This window comes from Bubalus kerabau, chromosome 7 (genome assembly GCF_029407905.1).
Source record: "Bubalus kerabau isolate K-KA32 ecotype Philippines breed swamp buffalo chromosome 7, PCC_UOA_SB_1v2, whole genome shotgun sequence".
In the NCBI taxonomy this organism is placed as follows: Eukaryota; Metazoa; Chordata; class Mammalia; order Artiodactyla; family Bovidae; genus Bubalus; species Bubalus kerabau.
In genome coordinates, this window is record NC_073630.1 from 119213487 (window position 1) to 119228963 (window position 15477).

A 15477-nucleotide genomic window follows, 5' to 3' on the forward strand; every position below is an offset into this window, starting at 1 on the left:
CCAGATGGGGGTGGTCACTGATGGTGCCATGGAGCAGACACCAAGGTGCCCGGAGAGAGGCAAGCACCTCAGGGCATCTTGGCTTTCATGACCATGCGCAGTGCACGGGCCCGTCTCTGCACCGCAGAGAAACCTCCCTCCCTGTGGGCTGGCTCCCAGACCACGCAGGCACCCTCGGCGGGTGTCAGCACCCCAGCTTCATTGATGGAGCCAGAGACCCGGAGCAGGGCAACTGGCCGTTTCCCTGCGGCAGGCGGGGTGAGCAGCCAGGTTCTGTCTGTTTTTCCAGCTGAAAAGAAAGCCTCTCCAGGCAGCAATTACGATCAAGTGGTGAACATCTGTTGGCTGAATGGGGTATTAAGCACCGGGCGCCTGCGTTCCCAGCCACAGCCCTGGAAGGTGCAATTCTCAGGATTAGGGAAGGGAGAGGGGAAGGGTTTGCCGACACTCTTCCGTGGGGTGTGTCCCGGCTACGTGCCCTGCCGGAGTCTTGGGGTTCACCCCCCAGGAGCGGGGGGAGGGTGTGGTATCACCCCATTGCACTGGGGAGGCGATACCTGGGTCAGTCAGGCTCTCTCCAAGGGAAGGTCCCCGCTCGAGCTGCCCGTGCTCCCATTCAGCTGGTAAGTTGGCCCCCAGACAACAGGCCTGAGCTTTCAGTCCTGCCCCACTTGACGTGGGCGGGTCGGGGGGGTGGTGGTGATGAGGCTCAGAGAGGGCAGAGCTCGCTCAGCAGTCCTGGTGAGAGCTGGGCCTACAACATGGACCCGCTGTCCAGGCCTGGGTGATGTGGAGGTTAGGGAGGTTGCCACCAGCCTTGGCCGCCATTTCCTGTGCCCCTCTGCCAAGTGTGACCCCAGTCCAGGAAAGCTCTTCCTAGCGGGGTATTCTGAGGGCCCGTGAGTTGGGGTGATGAGTCCAGGTAGCTGCAGAGTTCCCCCACAGGGTGCACCCTGGCATGTGGGACCAGGAAAGGGCCCTGCTCTGGCTCCGGATTCAGGGGAAGGGGATTTGAAAAAGCAGGACCCAGGGCTGACCCCTCCCCGAGACAGCCATCCCAGGCCAAAGGCAGGTGGGTGGTGATCCAGGAGGGCCGGGCAGGGGAGGGGATATACAGGAAGGCCAGGAGGGGCACAGAGCGGGGCGGGAGGGATGGGTGGGCAGAGCAGGGACCCCTGGCACTGAGCCCTGCCCGCTCACTGAGCTTGCGTGTGTGTGTGTGTGCACACGGGCATCCATGTGTCTCAGAGGTCCGGCTCATGTCCCTCTCCCACAGCTATCCCCAGCGCTCCCAGGCTCTGTGCGGAGGGCTGGAGGAGCCGGAGGGGGAGACCCTCTCTGATCCTTTCCTCTCTTCTAGCCGCCCCTCCTTAAGCCTTAGCGTGTGTGAGCCCGGACTCCCTGGGGGCTGGTGAGGGCTGGGCAAGGGGGTGAGGCTGGCTGCACTGGGGGAAGCCTAGATTCAGAGAGGGATGGGTATGGATGGAGAACAGCCCTCCAGCATCTGTATTTGCAGTTAATCTGGGGTCTTTTGATTTTCTTGGTCTCTGGGCCAGTAACAACACAACCATTTTAAGCATATGCTTTGGACATCTGTAAGACAAGTTACCTTTAAACAAACACCACCCCCGCAACCACCACCTGATGCAAGAGAAGGTGGGAGGTGGGGAGGATCGGGTAGGGTGAGGGTCTGGAAGGCCCCCCACCCCCAGGGATGAAGGACTGACTATGGCACCCACCACTTAGATTACAAAGGTTTATTTAGAAAAAGAGTTTGGTTGTTTTGGCTGTCAGTCGTTTTTGGCAAACATTTAAATACTTTGGGTAACCAAAGATTGCTGGGGCCTTGCTTCCTCCCCCACCCCCACCCCTGGAAAGCCACCCACGGAGGTCCTGGGAGGTCAGCCCTTGCTCAGAGGTGGAGAGGAGGGTAGGGTGGCATGTGTTGGGGGCGGGGCAGGCTCCTTTCTCGTCAATTTGGGAGGATAAACAGAGTGCCACTGGGGTCTACCACCTGGCCCCACTACCACCCCTTGGCGGGGGGCCCCTCCGGGGAGCTGGATCCAGGCCTAGAGCCCCAGAAGCAGCCCCTTGCTGAGAGAGGAAGGCAGAGGGGTCTCCCCTCTCTCCTTCCCCCCTCCCCGGGGGCCCTGCAGTCCCTGGGCTCTCGCTGTGCACTGTGTACCCACCCCTGCACCCCGAAGGCCAATCCATCCTTGGGTCCTTGGGAGGCCGGCTTTGCCTGCCTCCGCCGGGAGCTGTCCAGGGTGTCCACGCCGGGGCAGGGCGCGCGGGTCACTGCCTGAAGCCCCTTCTCCTCCGTCGGAAGAGGATGTGCTTGAAAGAGCGCCGGAAGTCCTGGTTGAAGACGGTGTAGATGACCGGGTTGAGCGAGCTGTTGCAGTAGCCGATCCAGAAGAAGAACTTGAAGAGCGGGCCGGGCACCTGGCAGGCCTCGCGGCAGATGCCGTACAGACTGTAGGTGAAGAAGAAGGGGAACCAGCAGAGCACGAACACGCCCATGACCACCGCCAGCACGAAGGTGAAGCGCTTCTCACGCGCCTGGGCCACCTTGCGGCGGCACACGCTGCTGCGCGCTCGGCGCCGGCGAGACAGGAAGAACTCGACGGAGCGCGAGCTGGCGCGGGACAGGCGCCCGCCGGGGCCCGGGGACCTCGCGGCGGCCAGCGCGCCCGGCTCGGCCGTCACTGTCCCGGGGCCTGTGCCCTCGGCGTCCGCGGCCCCCTCGCCAGCCCCACGCCTCCGCCCGCCCCGCCGCAGCGCGCCCCGGCGCCGCCGTCTCTCGGCCGCCGCGCTGCTGTCCTCGGGCTCCAAGTCGGCGCGCGGGCGGCGCGCGGGCACGCAGTGCCCGTTCTCGCCGGCGCCCAGCCCGTTCTCCGTGGTCGGGGACGCGCCGTCGGGGCCCGCGGGCTCGCGCTTCTCGCTGAGCGTGCGCGTACGCAGCTTGGCCACCCGGTAGATGCGCGCGTACACCAGGCCCATGATGAGGCAGGGAGCGAAGAAGGAGCCGATGCAGGAGGACAGGATGTACCAGGTCTCGTCGTTGAGGCCACACTGCGGGTAGGCGGCGCCATCGGGCCGGCGGTAGAGCGAGACTAGCGGCGGGAAGGAGATGACGGCCGAGATGAGCCACACGGCCACGATGGTGGCCTTGACGCGGCGCGGCGTGCGCTTCAGGTTGTACTCGACGGCCTGGGTCACGGACCAGTAGCGGTCCAGGCTGATGGCGCACAGGTGCACGATGGACGAGGTGCAGAAGAGGACGTCTAGCGCCAGGTACACGCCGCACCACACCTGCCCGAAGTACCAGTAGGCCATGAGCTCGTTGGCCAGCGAGAAGGGCATGACCAGTGTGGCCACCAGGATGTCAGCGGAGGCCAGCGACACCAGGAAGAGGTTCTGCGGCGCACGCAGCGCGCGGCTGGTCAGCACGGCGATCACCACCAGCACGTTGCCCACCACGGTGAAGACGATGAGGAAGCCCACCACTGCCGCCAGCCCCGCCACGGCGCCCGCCGAATACTGGCCCGGCGGCGGTCCCCAGGGGGCCCCCGAGCCGTTGGCGACCCTGCCGCTGCCCCCGTCGCCGGCGCCGCTCGCGTTGGGGCCCGCCGCTGCCGCCGCCGCCGCCAGCGCTGCCGCCAGCGCCGGGGACGCCATGGTCCTCCCGCAAGCTACGCGGTCCCGCCTGGAGCCGGGGCGCAGCCGCGGCAGCTCGGGCGCCCCCCAGCCCGGGTCGGAGCCCGCATCGCCGCCTGCACCTAGGGCGCTCCCGCCGGGGACCGCGGCGCCCCGCAGCCGACCCTCGGCCGTGGCGGCCCGGCTGGCGAGCGGCGCGCCGGAGAGCGTGGCTGCCCGGCTCCCAGCCGCCGCCGCCGCCGCACGCGTAAGTGCAGAGCAGGAGGCGCCCGGAGCGAGCGGCGACGCGGCGGCGAGGGGGAGGGGGCAGGTCCCGGGGTCCTCGCGCGGCCCCGCCCTCGGCCCGGCTCACGGGGAGCGCCCGGGCCGCGAGCCCGCAGCGACTCGGCGCCCGAACGGGCGTGCCCGGGCGGCCCCGCGGCCCCGGCGCCCGGCCGGGGCGCAGGCTGCAGGCGGCGGCGGCCCGGGCGCTCCGCCTCCCATCCGGCCGGCTAGGGCTCGGCGCGCCGGGGCGCGGGCCCCCGCTCCTCGGGGCCCCAGCGCCCGCGCGCTGCCTCCGGCTCCAACTTTACTTTCCCGGGCAGGGCGCCGGCGCCGCCGAGCGTCCTCCCCGGCTCCTCCTCCTGCCGCTCCCGGCGCGGGCGCCCCACGCGGTCCGCGCTCCGCCGTGCGGGCGCCGCCTCGCCTGCCTCGGCTCGCAGGAGCTGCGCCGCCGCCTCCTCCGCCGCCGTGCGCTCGGCGCGACTGTCGCCGCTCCGGCTCGGCTTCCAACTTGGGTAGAGTTGCGCAGCGGGGCGGGGCGCGGGCGGGCGGGGGCGGCCTGGCGGGCAGGCCAGCGCCGCCGGCCCGGGGGGAGCGGGCCCGGGGGGAGCGGGCCCGGCAGCCCGAGCCCGCGGCCGCCTCGGCGAACCTGCCCGCGCGGCGCCGGGGAGGAGCCCGGGGCGGTGGCGCGGGGCGCGCGCGCCCGGCGAGGGCGCCTCCTCCAGGGCCGTCCGCAGCCTGTGCGCCGGGGCCGAGTGCTGGCTGGCCTGGGCGGTGAGTTCCAGAACCCTGCTCTTTCTAAGACGGCCGCCTCCTCACCTGCCCGGGCACACGCGCGCGCTCGCCCGCAGCGGGGCCGGCTCGGGGGGTCCGCGGCCTGACCGGAGAGCCAGCCGCTCGCAGCCCGGCGGAGGACGCGACGCTGCGAGGGTGCGCCCTCGCTGCGAGGGCCCACTCTCGTCTCTGGGGGATGCTCGGGGGCCAAGCTGCCTCCCCACCCCCGGCCTCTGCTGGAGCGTGAATCATGACGGCGGTGCCTGTGGAAGCCCTGGGCAGGCTCCCAGGCTCTGCACCCTTGTTGGCAATTCCTGAAGTTGAATTCTTATGCTCCGTAAGCTCTGCTTTTTAAAGGCTGGGGGATGTTCTGTATCTTCGCCTCTGACAAACGCCCCAAACTGAATTGCCAGGTGAGGGGCTGTTTGGCGTGGGAGCCACATTCCTGCTTAGGGGCGAGGTATTGGGGTGACCCCCGCTGACCCCTGCCCCCACGTCCCTGTGCATCTGTTCTGCAGTTGTACACTGTTGCGTGGTGGTCCCCACCTCCTGAGGTCTGTGGGAGACAGAAGCTGGGGAGGAGGACCGTGGTCCCAGGCTAGGCATTTCGTTGCTCCCAGCAGAGCAGAAACACCCCGGCTGGCCTGCGGCTCTCTTCGAATTCTCAGGTGGGGGGAGGAGGGGACTGGGGCTGTGTCTGGGGAGGGGGTACTAGGAGGGTAACTCAGGGAGGGGTTGGAGACACACACACACACACACACACACCCCATGATGCCTAGAACTGTGCCCTGGCTGGAGGGCTGCTTCTGTCTGCTCTGAGCTCTGGAAAAGCTCAAAGTCCTTCCCGGGAGAGCAGGCTGTCTCAGCAGAGAGGCCCACATGGAGCACCGACATCCTTGTTAACATGGTTCCACTGATGGGGCGGGGCAGGGTCAGGCCAGGGCCAGACAGGAAATCAAATAGTCCAGATGGCAGACCTGCGGAGGAAGGTTAATCCTCCTGGGCCGGTCCTTGGCATTTATACAGTTTGGGGAGCAAAGCCATGATTGTGTGTGACCCAGGGAAAGTAGAGGCCCCATCCTTGTGAAAGGTCCTCTGGTCCTGGAGCCTGAAAGGTGGCACCAGTCACGGTGCTGAGGGGCGCACTCTGCAGGGAAGACCCCTGTGCCTCCATCTTTGGCTTGCCCTGGCTCTGTCTGGATCAGACCTTCTGTCTTGAATGCTGGCTGTCTGGGCTCGATGGTGCCACGCACTGAGATGGTGCAGTGAATGACATCAGTGCCCTGGGGCTCCTCCTCCATCCTGGGGGTGGGGTTATCAAGGAAGGCTTCCTGGAGGAGGTGACCTCTGAGCTGTGTTTGGAGAGTGAGGGGAGTTATTAGGAAGTGAGAGGCCCCTGTTCATTGTGCCCCCTGGGGTGGGATTGGGCTTCGTCCTGGTGGGCATGTCCTTGGAAGGGACACGGTGGTGGTCATGTATAGGTTTTGGAGAGGTCTGCCCTGCCATCAGCTGGATCGCCATGTAGGCCTCCTCCTGGCCTTGAGGGGGTCTTACCTTTCGAGAAGCACTTTGGGGGCTGAGTCCAAGAGTCCTGCCCCATGCGACACCCCACGTTTCCACAGGCAAGGCCAGCCTAGCGTGAGGGGTTTGAAGGAAAAGCACACAGAGCTCCAGGGGCCCCAGAGCAGACAGCACGTCCCACTGCCCAGGCAGTGGCTCTCCAGCCCGGCCAGGCTGGGAACTTCTGGAGAGTCTGGCCAGCCGAGTGACCCAGGCCCCTGGGGGACTCTGGGCCAGCCTTCTGACTTCAGACAGCAGACAGCGCCTGGCTGGCCAAACTGGGAGGAGGCAGGAGGAGGGGCCACTCCTGGGGGTCCAGGGCCCAGAGGCGAGGGGTGGCAGCGGGGCCGGGTACCTGCACAGTCCTCGGGGTAGAGAGCCGTGGCCTGGAAGGCGCCGCATACAGGCCTGCTCCGTGAGCTGGAGGGAGGCCCCGGGGCCTCAGCTGGGCACCGTGGAGCTGGAGAGGCCTGTTACCCCGAGACTGAGCGTGAGGCATGACAGGCGGCTCCCCACTGCCCTGGAGCAGATGAAACCGCCTGTGCCCTGGAAGACTGCCTGTCCTGGGGGTCGCTGCCCCTGGGGCCCGGGCTTGGCAGGACGGGGCGGGTGACAGGAGGGTGCTATGGGGAGTTAGGCTGTGCTGGTGGGGGAGGGGGCGTTGGGAGGCGACTTTGTGGAGGTGGAGCAGGCCGGGGCTATGAGGTTGTCCTCACCTTCATCCCCTGTGACCCACGGCACGCTGGGTCCCGGGCCCGCTCCTCACCTTCATCCCCTTTGACCCACAGCACGCTGGGTCCCAGGCCTGCTCCTGGGAGGAGGGACCTGGGTGTGCAGCAGCCCGGCGGTGTCTGTGTAAGGGCTGTGCTCGGGTGGCCTCGGCTCAGGTGAAGGGGACGCGTCTCCTTGAGCTGCCTCCCTGAATGTGCGGGCATGTGTGCTCACACACACGCACATGCAGCCGTGTGTGCACACATGCGCACATACATATCCATGTGCACACATCCATGCACACCTAGGCTTGTATCTTCACACACTCACATGCATCCAGGAATGTGCAGACACACAGCCACGTACATGACCGTGCTTTCACAGAAGCATCCATGTGCCCACGATGCACACACATGCACGTTCGTACACCTGCAAGCACCATGTGTGCACACCTACCCACATGCGCATGCACAGGTCACACACGCTATGCTCATACATGTATGTGTGCACACACATATCCACACACATGCAGTCATACACACATACTTTGTGCTCACATGCAGGAATTAGTGTGCACACTTCATTTGTGTACATACAAGCATCCGGCACACAGGCGTGCCTGTCCACATGTGCACACACGTGCCTACACACATACCCATGCGCTGGCACATGTATGCACACCCACACACGCGCACGTGCCTGTGGCCTCGCTTACCCTCCCAGCTGCAGGCAGGCTGTGTCTCTGGTGCCCCAGCACGGGCAGCTCTTCCAGGCGTCGGGCTGGCTTCCACCTCACCGCCTCGCCTCTCCGGGAGCCCATTTGTCCCTGCCTGCTGTGGACTTGGGGCTCCGTCACAGGCCCTGCTCCCGGCTGGCAGCTCTGCCCCCTCTATCCTGAGTGCTCTCCTCTTCCTCCAAAACATGAGGCTCGAGATTCCTCCCCAGGAGGCCTGCCCGCTCTCCCTGGCTGGCGGGGAGCCCCCTTCACTGGGCTCCTGTGTGCCCCTCAGGGACGAACCATCATCAGACCTCATCTCTGCCATGGGCTCTTGCGGACAGGCCACGTCTCTGTCCCTCTGTCTGTGGGGAGGCCTGCCTCACAGCTTGCCATGGAAGCGTGCGGAAGGGATGGGTGGTCCGAAGGGCCTGGTGACCTCCATCCTCCCCAGCCACACTGGATGCCAGTGTGGTCACCTGTGTGGGTGGCAGTTAGCAGAGCACAGCAGCGCTTCACCCAGAGCCAGACCCGGCCTCCCCAACCAGCAGCCCCTTCTTGTCTCCATTCTGTGGAGGTCCTGGACTTAAGCTCCCGCTTATCTCCTTACCTTCTGTCTGGCAGCCTGAGAACCTCCTGCCTCCCATGGCCTCAGTTTTCCCATCTGTAAAGCAGGGCTATTGACTGGATGGTTCTAAGGTCCGTGCAGGCTCCTGCCCAGCTGGGCCTCCAGCCCCTGGGAGTTATGCTGTGTCTGCGGTCTTTGCCCTCAGCTGGTGCCTGCAGGGAGGGGGAAGGGCCCTTGCACTCGGCTGGCTGGTGCGGGGCCGGGGGAGGGCCAGCCCGGCATTCCAGTTTCAGACCCCAAGACTTGTTGTGTCCTCGACTGGTCTGAAGATATTGTGTTCCCGACTTTATTTGTAATTTAATTTTTAAAGCTGAGACGGGAAAAGATGCAGCTTGCTTCTTCTCCCCGCCCCTCCCCAAAGAATTCCAGAACCGCTTTGTCTTGTCAGAATGCAGCCGGGATCTGCGTGCACTAACTTCACTGCGATATCGATCACAGTGATGGACTTGGCACTGCTGAGCTCCTCCAGGGCTGGCGCGGGGCCCTCTGGGGGAAGAGCGGCTTTGGGGACCGTCTTGGACTTGCAGGGAGTGTAATGGATTCAAGCTGAGAGTCAGTATGCTCGTGTGCTGTGCACCTCCCTCAGCCCGGGGGCCTGCTGGGGCTCAAGTTCGCATCCACCCATCACACTGGGGCCCTCCTGGGGCTCCCCTCTGCCGGCCACTCCGGGCTGACCCGTCCTCCGTCCTGGGCCTTGCCGCTGCCCAGATGCCTGAGCCTGGTGATTGAGGCCCTCCGTGGCCTGGCCTTGACCTGGACTCTGGGCTCGAGCTGACCAGGCATCGCCGTGTGAGTGTACCTGTCCGACCCCCTGAATGGGGACAACGGAGCCCCCCACCCTCCACGGCAGCCGAGCAGGTTCTCCAAAAAGATGCACACAGAGCTCTCGGCCCTGGGTGCCCCAGCAGCGCCCATCTCTGCTGCCATTCCCTGGGCCTGGAGCACCCGCCCCTGCCTGTCACCCACCTGAGCAAGGCACAGCGCCACGCCCCCTCAGCACCAGAGGGGGCTCCTCCTCGGAATCCCACACGGGGGTCCATGGCCCATGGCAGCCACAGGGCCCCTTGGGACCTCCAGGGGTCATTTCCTGGGGGTGCGTCACCCTGCAGCTTCCCCTCTGCCCCTTCCTGTTCCTCTGCATCTGCCCATGAGCGCTCGTGAGTCCCCATCCTTCAGCCAGGTCCTGTCCTGAACAGTCCCTGGGTGATGGGCCCCCTCACCCTCCTCGCGTCCCCATCACAGTGTGTGCTGGGTGGCATCCCATCCTGCAGAGGAGGGTGGAGGCCAGGTTGCTCCAGATCACACGTGGGCACAAGCCCAGGGCCCGTGGTCCCCTGTCCTGCTCTCTCCGCACTGCCTGCTATCCGCTCACTGGTGCCTCCCTGGCTGCTGGCCTCGGTTACTGGGGGGGGCTTGGAAGGGCTCTCTGAAGCAGAGGCCTGAAGTGGGGAGCTCTGAGGGCCTGGCACGATCCTATCCTCAAACCAGCCCCCCTGAGACTGGGGCCAGAATCCTAGGCCCAGCCCCCATCACTTTTCCTGAGCTTCAAGGTCTTCCCAGTACTGTGGGGGCACCACATTCATCCAGTGGGCATCTCCTGAGCACCCGCTCTTTGCCGAGTGTGGACAGCGCCCATGGAGAGACCACAGCACCCCCCAGGCCCAGCTGAGGGCTCGGGACACAGGCCCCTGACCTCCAGGGACCTGCCGGGGGCTCAGGGAGGACTTTCTGGAAGGAGGAGGGGCCCAGCTCAGACTGGAGGTGGCAGGATGCTCCGGTGGCCCCAGTGGCCCAGGCCAGGGGGCGCGCCTCCTCCTGTGTGAACGGGGTGGGTGTAGCTGCCTCATCCAGGCTCCTAACCAGCTGGCTCTCAGCTTGCTGTTTTTCAGTCTCCCGAGTCATGCCTGACTCTTCTCGATGCCATGGAAGCACACCAGGCCGCCCTGTCCCTCACCATCTCCCTGAGTTTGCCCAAGTTCATGTCCGTTGAATCGCTGATGCCGCCATCCAGCCATCTCATCCTCTTAAGGGAGATTATCCTGTCTGGGCCTGACCCGATCAGGTGAAGCCTTTGAAGCATCAGAGGGGCTCCCCTGCTGGCCACACAGAAGAAGCAGCGATGCCAGAGGCAGTCCCTGGGTGAGTGTGGCCTTCAGGGGCTGAGTGGTCCCTGGAAAACTGCAAGAAAACTCACCTTGGCCACTCAGCCTCTGGAAACTGAACTCTCTACAGCTGGGGGAGCCTGGCACGTGGGGCGTCCCTGGCCTCGGGTGAGAACCTGGTCTCAGCTGACGCTGTAATTTCAGCCTCCGGACCATGAGCAAGGAGTCTGCTGGCCTGCACCTGGACTCTTGGCCCGTGGAACCTGAGATAGTAAATGTGTGTTGCTCTTAGCTGATAAATTCGTGGTGCTTTGTTATGCAGCGTAGATAATGAAGGCACCCGCATACCTGATTCGTTTTGGTGGAGGAGCCGTGATGTGTCCAGGAAAGACAGACACTCTTCCCCAGTGGCTGCAGAGAGGTCACATGACCCGGCCTCAGCCCATGAGACCTCCCTGATGACAGGCAAGAAATGTACCAGAAGACTCACTGCCTTCCTTCCTGTTTGGTCATGGATGTGTGATGATGTGACACCTGGAGCCGCTCTCTTGGGGCCAGGAGGAGATGATGCCAACGGTCACGGGGGAAAGACTCCATACCCCCAATGCTGTTGTTTTTGAGCCTCCAAATGAACCCACCCTGGAGCCAGCCTTTGGTCAGGCGTCCTGCCAAGGGAGACGCTAAGTAGCCTCACTGCCTAAGGCCCTTTGGGAGGAGGGTTCCATAATGTGTCACTTTGCTGTGCACAACCCTGTCCTGCCTCCTTTGAGAATTACTGTGCAAGTAGGCAAAATAACACTCAAAAGCATCCACACCCTCCTCTCCAGAGCCTGTGGCTAAGTGACCAAAAGGGATTTTGCTGATGAGATTGTTAGGGACTTAATTAGATTAGGGAGATGAGGGATTATCCTATATTATCTGAACAATCCCTACACATTGTCACATCATCACGAGGGTCCTTCTAAGTGAAAGAGAGGTGATCACGGAGGCAGAGGGTGCAGCGATGGGAGGAGGGCCACGAGCTCAGAGATGCAGAAGCAGGAGGAGACAAGGAAACACAATTCTCCCCAGAGGCTCCAGAGGGAACCAGCGCTGCCAGGCATTTCATTCTTCTGGACGCCAGAGCTGTGCAATAATCAATTTGTTGTTACAAGCTCCTAAGTTCGTGATCATTTGTTATAGCAGCAATGGGAAATGAATACACACTCTGTGGGTGTTTGGAAATGAATGGACGAGTGCAGTAGTTACAATGGAACTTCGTAAATTATCGGATTAAACACAAGGAATGGAGTCCTCGTGTGGTGTTACAAGTCCCCTGCCCTTCCTGAGCCTCGGTGTCCCCAGCTCTGAGTTGAGGGATGGGACTCTGGGCTTCTTGGGCACTTGCAGGCCCCCGAGTCTAGGAGGGCCTTGTTGGAGCTGGGAGAGTCTGACAGAAGGAGATCAGAATGCCTTCCTTGTTACGGCTTCTTAGCCCTCATTTAAAAGCAGACATTTCATTTCCAGATGCATGGGAGTTTAAAGTATCTTTGATATTAATTTCTCATTTGAATGCTTCCTTCTCTACAGTTACCCTCTGTGTTTTATCCAGTCTAACTTTATTGAGGCTTTCTTGATGGCTAAGTCAGAGTTCTCTCTTGGTAAAGAACACACTGCACTTGAAAATATGTGGGTTATTTTCAAATACCTTTTGATTTTGGAATTGCACAGTAATAAGAGAAGAGTCACGTTATGATTTCAATACCTTTACACCATGAAATTTCTGCACCTGGTCTTATGTTTCCAGATATGTTCTAGTGTCTCCTGGTTTAGTCTATGGGAACATGAATTTGTATCCTACTGTTGTGTGAAAATGGTATAAATCTTAATTATGTCAAATTGTTTCACAGTGCTTTTCAGGTCTACTATATTCTTCTACTTCTCTGTACATTTATTCTATTAATTTCTGAGAGTTTGATATTGAAACTCCAACTAAGAATCTTAATTGTAATATATAGTGGAACTATATGTAACTTTGTTCTGTATTTTCCAAGTGAAAGTGAAAAACTTGTTCAGTCGTGTCTGACTCTTTGCGACCCCATGGACTTCTCCAGGCCTGAATACTGGAGTGGGTAGCCTTTCCCTTCTCCAGGGCATCTTCCCAACCCAGGGATCGAATCCAGGTCTCCCACATTGCATGTGGATTCTTTACCAGCTGAGCCACAAGGGAAGCCCAAGAATACTGAACTGGGCAGCCTATCCCTTCTCCAGGGGATCTTCCCAACCTAGGAATAGAACCAGGGTCTCCTGCGTTGCATGCGGATTCTTTACCAACTGAGCTATCAGGGAAGTCTCCTGTAAATGTGTTATCATATTTTCATCACTTAGAAAAAAAGAGTCAGTCCTGCCAAATCCAAGTTGGAAGGTGGGGGCTGGGCCGTGGGCTCAAGGACCGGTCAGTTCTGGTTGGAATGAGCTGGCGCAGGAGTCTCAGGCCATCCCAGGGGAGGCTCTGTGTCTCCCGCGGCCCGGGCTCCCAGGAGAAGAGGAGAGGAGAGCCAGGCTGAGCTGGGGGCCTCTGGGCTGAAGAGGCAACTTAAACCTGCTTGATCTGGAACCTCTAAGCAGCTAGCAGCCTTTGGACGAACGGCTTCCCCTCTCTGAGCCTCCTCAGAGCATCTGAAGGATGGAGAGGGATCCTCTTTGTCAGGTGTCTGGAAAGATGACACCTTCGCTGTCAGCCCAGGTACCTGGCTTGTGGGAGGGAAAGAGGCCTCGGAGGAGGGCTGATGTTGGATTTTTCTTTATATATCTCTGTATTGTTTAACTCATTCCGAGAGCTTCAGTTACTGCGGCAAATTAAAAAAAAACTTTCTAACAAAAGAGAACAAAGATTTTACCGTTGCTGGGGCTTAGCGAGCTCTGGGTACATTTAATTGACATTATCATCATGATGATCACTCTTATCCAGCTGAATGAGCCCACTTTGCAGTGGCCCTTCAGACCTGTCCCCAGCCTCTGCTTGCACACCCTGGGCAATGGGAAGCTCACTGCTTTTTCTGAACATACAGTCCATCCCAGGGGGGCTCTGACTGTTTTCGACGTGGAACACCTCTGTGCCAGGCCCCAGGCTGGCCCCCGGGGGACACGGGGAGATCACCCTCCTGCCTGCTCCTGTGGGCTCCAGGCTGCCTTCGTAGGGAGGTGCCTGGTCCCTGGATACTGGAGGGGCCGAGCGATGTGGGGCTCCCTGAGAAGGGGCTTCTGTCTCTGGCCTTGACAACAGAGGGGAGGCCTCTGCCGTTGCCCCACCTCAGCCAGGAGGCTCCCGGCTCCGCAGCACGACCCTGGACTTGGCCCGGGGCCTCCGGCTGGGGCCAGGCATGCACCCCGCCCCAGGTCCCCCATCCAGGGTTCTCTGGAGCCCTCCGGGGAGTCAGGACCGTCAGCAGATTTGAAGCCTCACATTTTCCTTCACTCTCACGGGACCTCTGGGAGTTGGGTGCTACCAACACCCCCGCTTTGCAGATAGATGAGAAAACGGAGGCTTCTGGGGACACATGTGGCAGCCTCAGTCCCCCAGAGTATGGGGCAGACCAGGGCTCGGGCTCAGGCCCCTACCCCCTCCGGCTTCACTGCCCACAGTGGATGCCTCTGTGGTCACCACCCGCTCCAAGAGAAACACCCCCCTCCCCACTGCGGGGGCCCTGGATCCGTGTGGGGGCCTTCTCTCCCCCACCCCAAGCAGTGGGGGGAGATTAAATTAAATTTGCTTTAATTTTTAAAAATACCATCCTTGTAGAGAAGGGAGACAAAAAGAAGCAAATGTAGAAAAATATGGGAAACCTATTGAAAATGTGTTCGTTTCCCCAGTACCCCTCGACTCCCCCATCCTGCAACATGAAATTAGTTCTGAATGAAGGACAAATGAAGGAATGAACGGGATATCTGCAGACCCCTCCACAAGGAAGGCCCTTTGGTTCCTGCTTCCTGGTTGAGATGGTCCCGGCCCAGAGAGCCTGACTTCTCTATTAAAGCCCCATCTTTCCCTCTGCTTTCCTGCCTCTCATTCTCTGAGCACCAAACATGTGCAAGGTTCATAGGGGGCAAGAGAAGGGCTCGAATCCCGTCCCTAATGGTGACCAGATGTGACAGGCGCCTCGGATGCCGCCCGCTCTCGTGGGTGAGGGGAATGAGCAGGCCACACCCAGGGGCATCCACGCACCCTGTTGGGCCAGCATCTCCGTGTTCACTTAGAGTCCTCTCTTTCCATCCTGAGGCCTGACACTTCTTATGGCGTTGTCCCCTTCTAGAATCTGGGAAATATGCCTGATGGGAAAAGTTAAACAAATGAAAGCAATGTCATGCCCACGATTTGTGAATCTGACCATAGCGGATACTAAGTCACAGCTGGAGGGGGTTCAGAGAGATTGCCGTTTTGTTTGGCTTTGATTTTTCTCAGATTGGAAAATGAAGAGCCCTTGACATGTTTGGGAAAACAAGCTAAGAAACGCTCACACCACCCTGGCCCTGTGAAGCCGCTCCAGCCCCCTGTGTTGACCCTGATTCCCAAGTATTTCTAGAAGGCGGGGGCCAGGCCCAGCTATCCTCGCCACTGCCCAGAGCACTGGAATGTTTGTGTTGGAGCCTGGACACTGCAGGCTCAGATTCAGCAAGATCTGCTATGTTTTCTTCTTGAGTTTTTCCTTCCCAGAAAAGCTCTGATTTAAACTAGTAATTCGTCACAGGAGGGAACGGGACTGGCCGGGAGTAAGTCAGGGTACAGGTGACGCACACAGAATTCTGGGCAGGACCAGCACGATGGCCTGATGGGGGTGAAGGATCCTGGTGCCTTCCACCTTTCCTTGGCCATTCCCAGCAAGCAGCTTCCACCTCGAGGTCTCAGTTGGCTGCTCTAGTTCCAGCCATTGCCATCACATCCCTGGTCCACTCAGTGGGGGTGGGAGGGCCTCATCTGCCAATCACAGGGCATGCTCAACTGGAGGATGCTCAGAGCCCTTATGCTAACACCCCATTGGTTAGAATATTGTCACGTGGCCACACCTTTCACCAAGGAAGCTGGGAAA

At 61.0% G+C, this 15477-nt stretch overlaps 1 protein-coding gene and 1 long non-coding RNA gene across 2 annotated transcripts; one reads left to right on the top strand and one right to left on the bottom strand.

The window, feature by feature from the left end:
* Positions 1 to 502: 502 nt before the first annotated feature.
* LOC129658152 (uncharacterized) lies at positions 503 to 12462 on the top strand. Its single transcript, XR_008717293.1, has 2 exons — positions 503 to 623; positions 10199 to 12462. It is a non-coding gene; the product is annotated as an uncharacterized LOC129658152 (long non-coding RNA).
* ADRA2C (adrenoceptor alpha 2C) lies at positions 1367 to 4014 on the bottom strand. Its single transcript, XM_055589225.1, has one exon. The coding sequence runs from the start codon at positions 3679 to 3681 to the stop codon at positions 2296 to 2298; it is 1386 nt and encodes a 461-aa protein (XP_055445200.1). The 5' UTR covers positions 3682 to 4014; the 3' UTR covers positions 1367 to 2295.
* Positions 12463 to 15477: the final 3015 nt, after the last annotated feature.

Excerpts from the sequence above, each read along its gene's own strand:
- ADRA2C (XM_055589225.1), bottom strand. The coding sequence starts at position 3,681 with ATGGCGTCCCCGGCGCTGGCGGCAGCGCTGGCGGCGGCGGCGGCAGCG.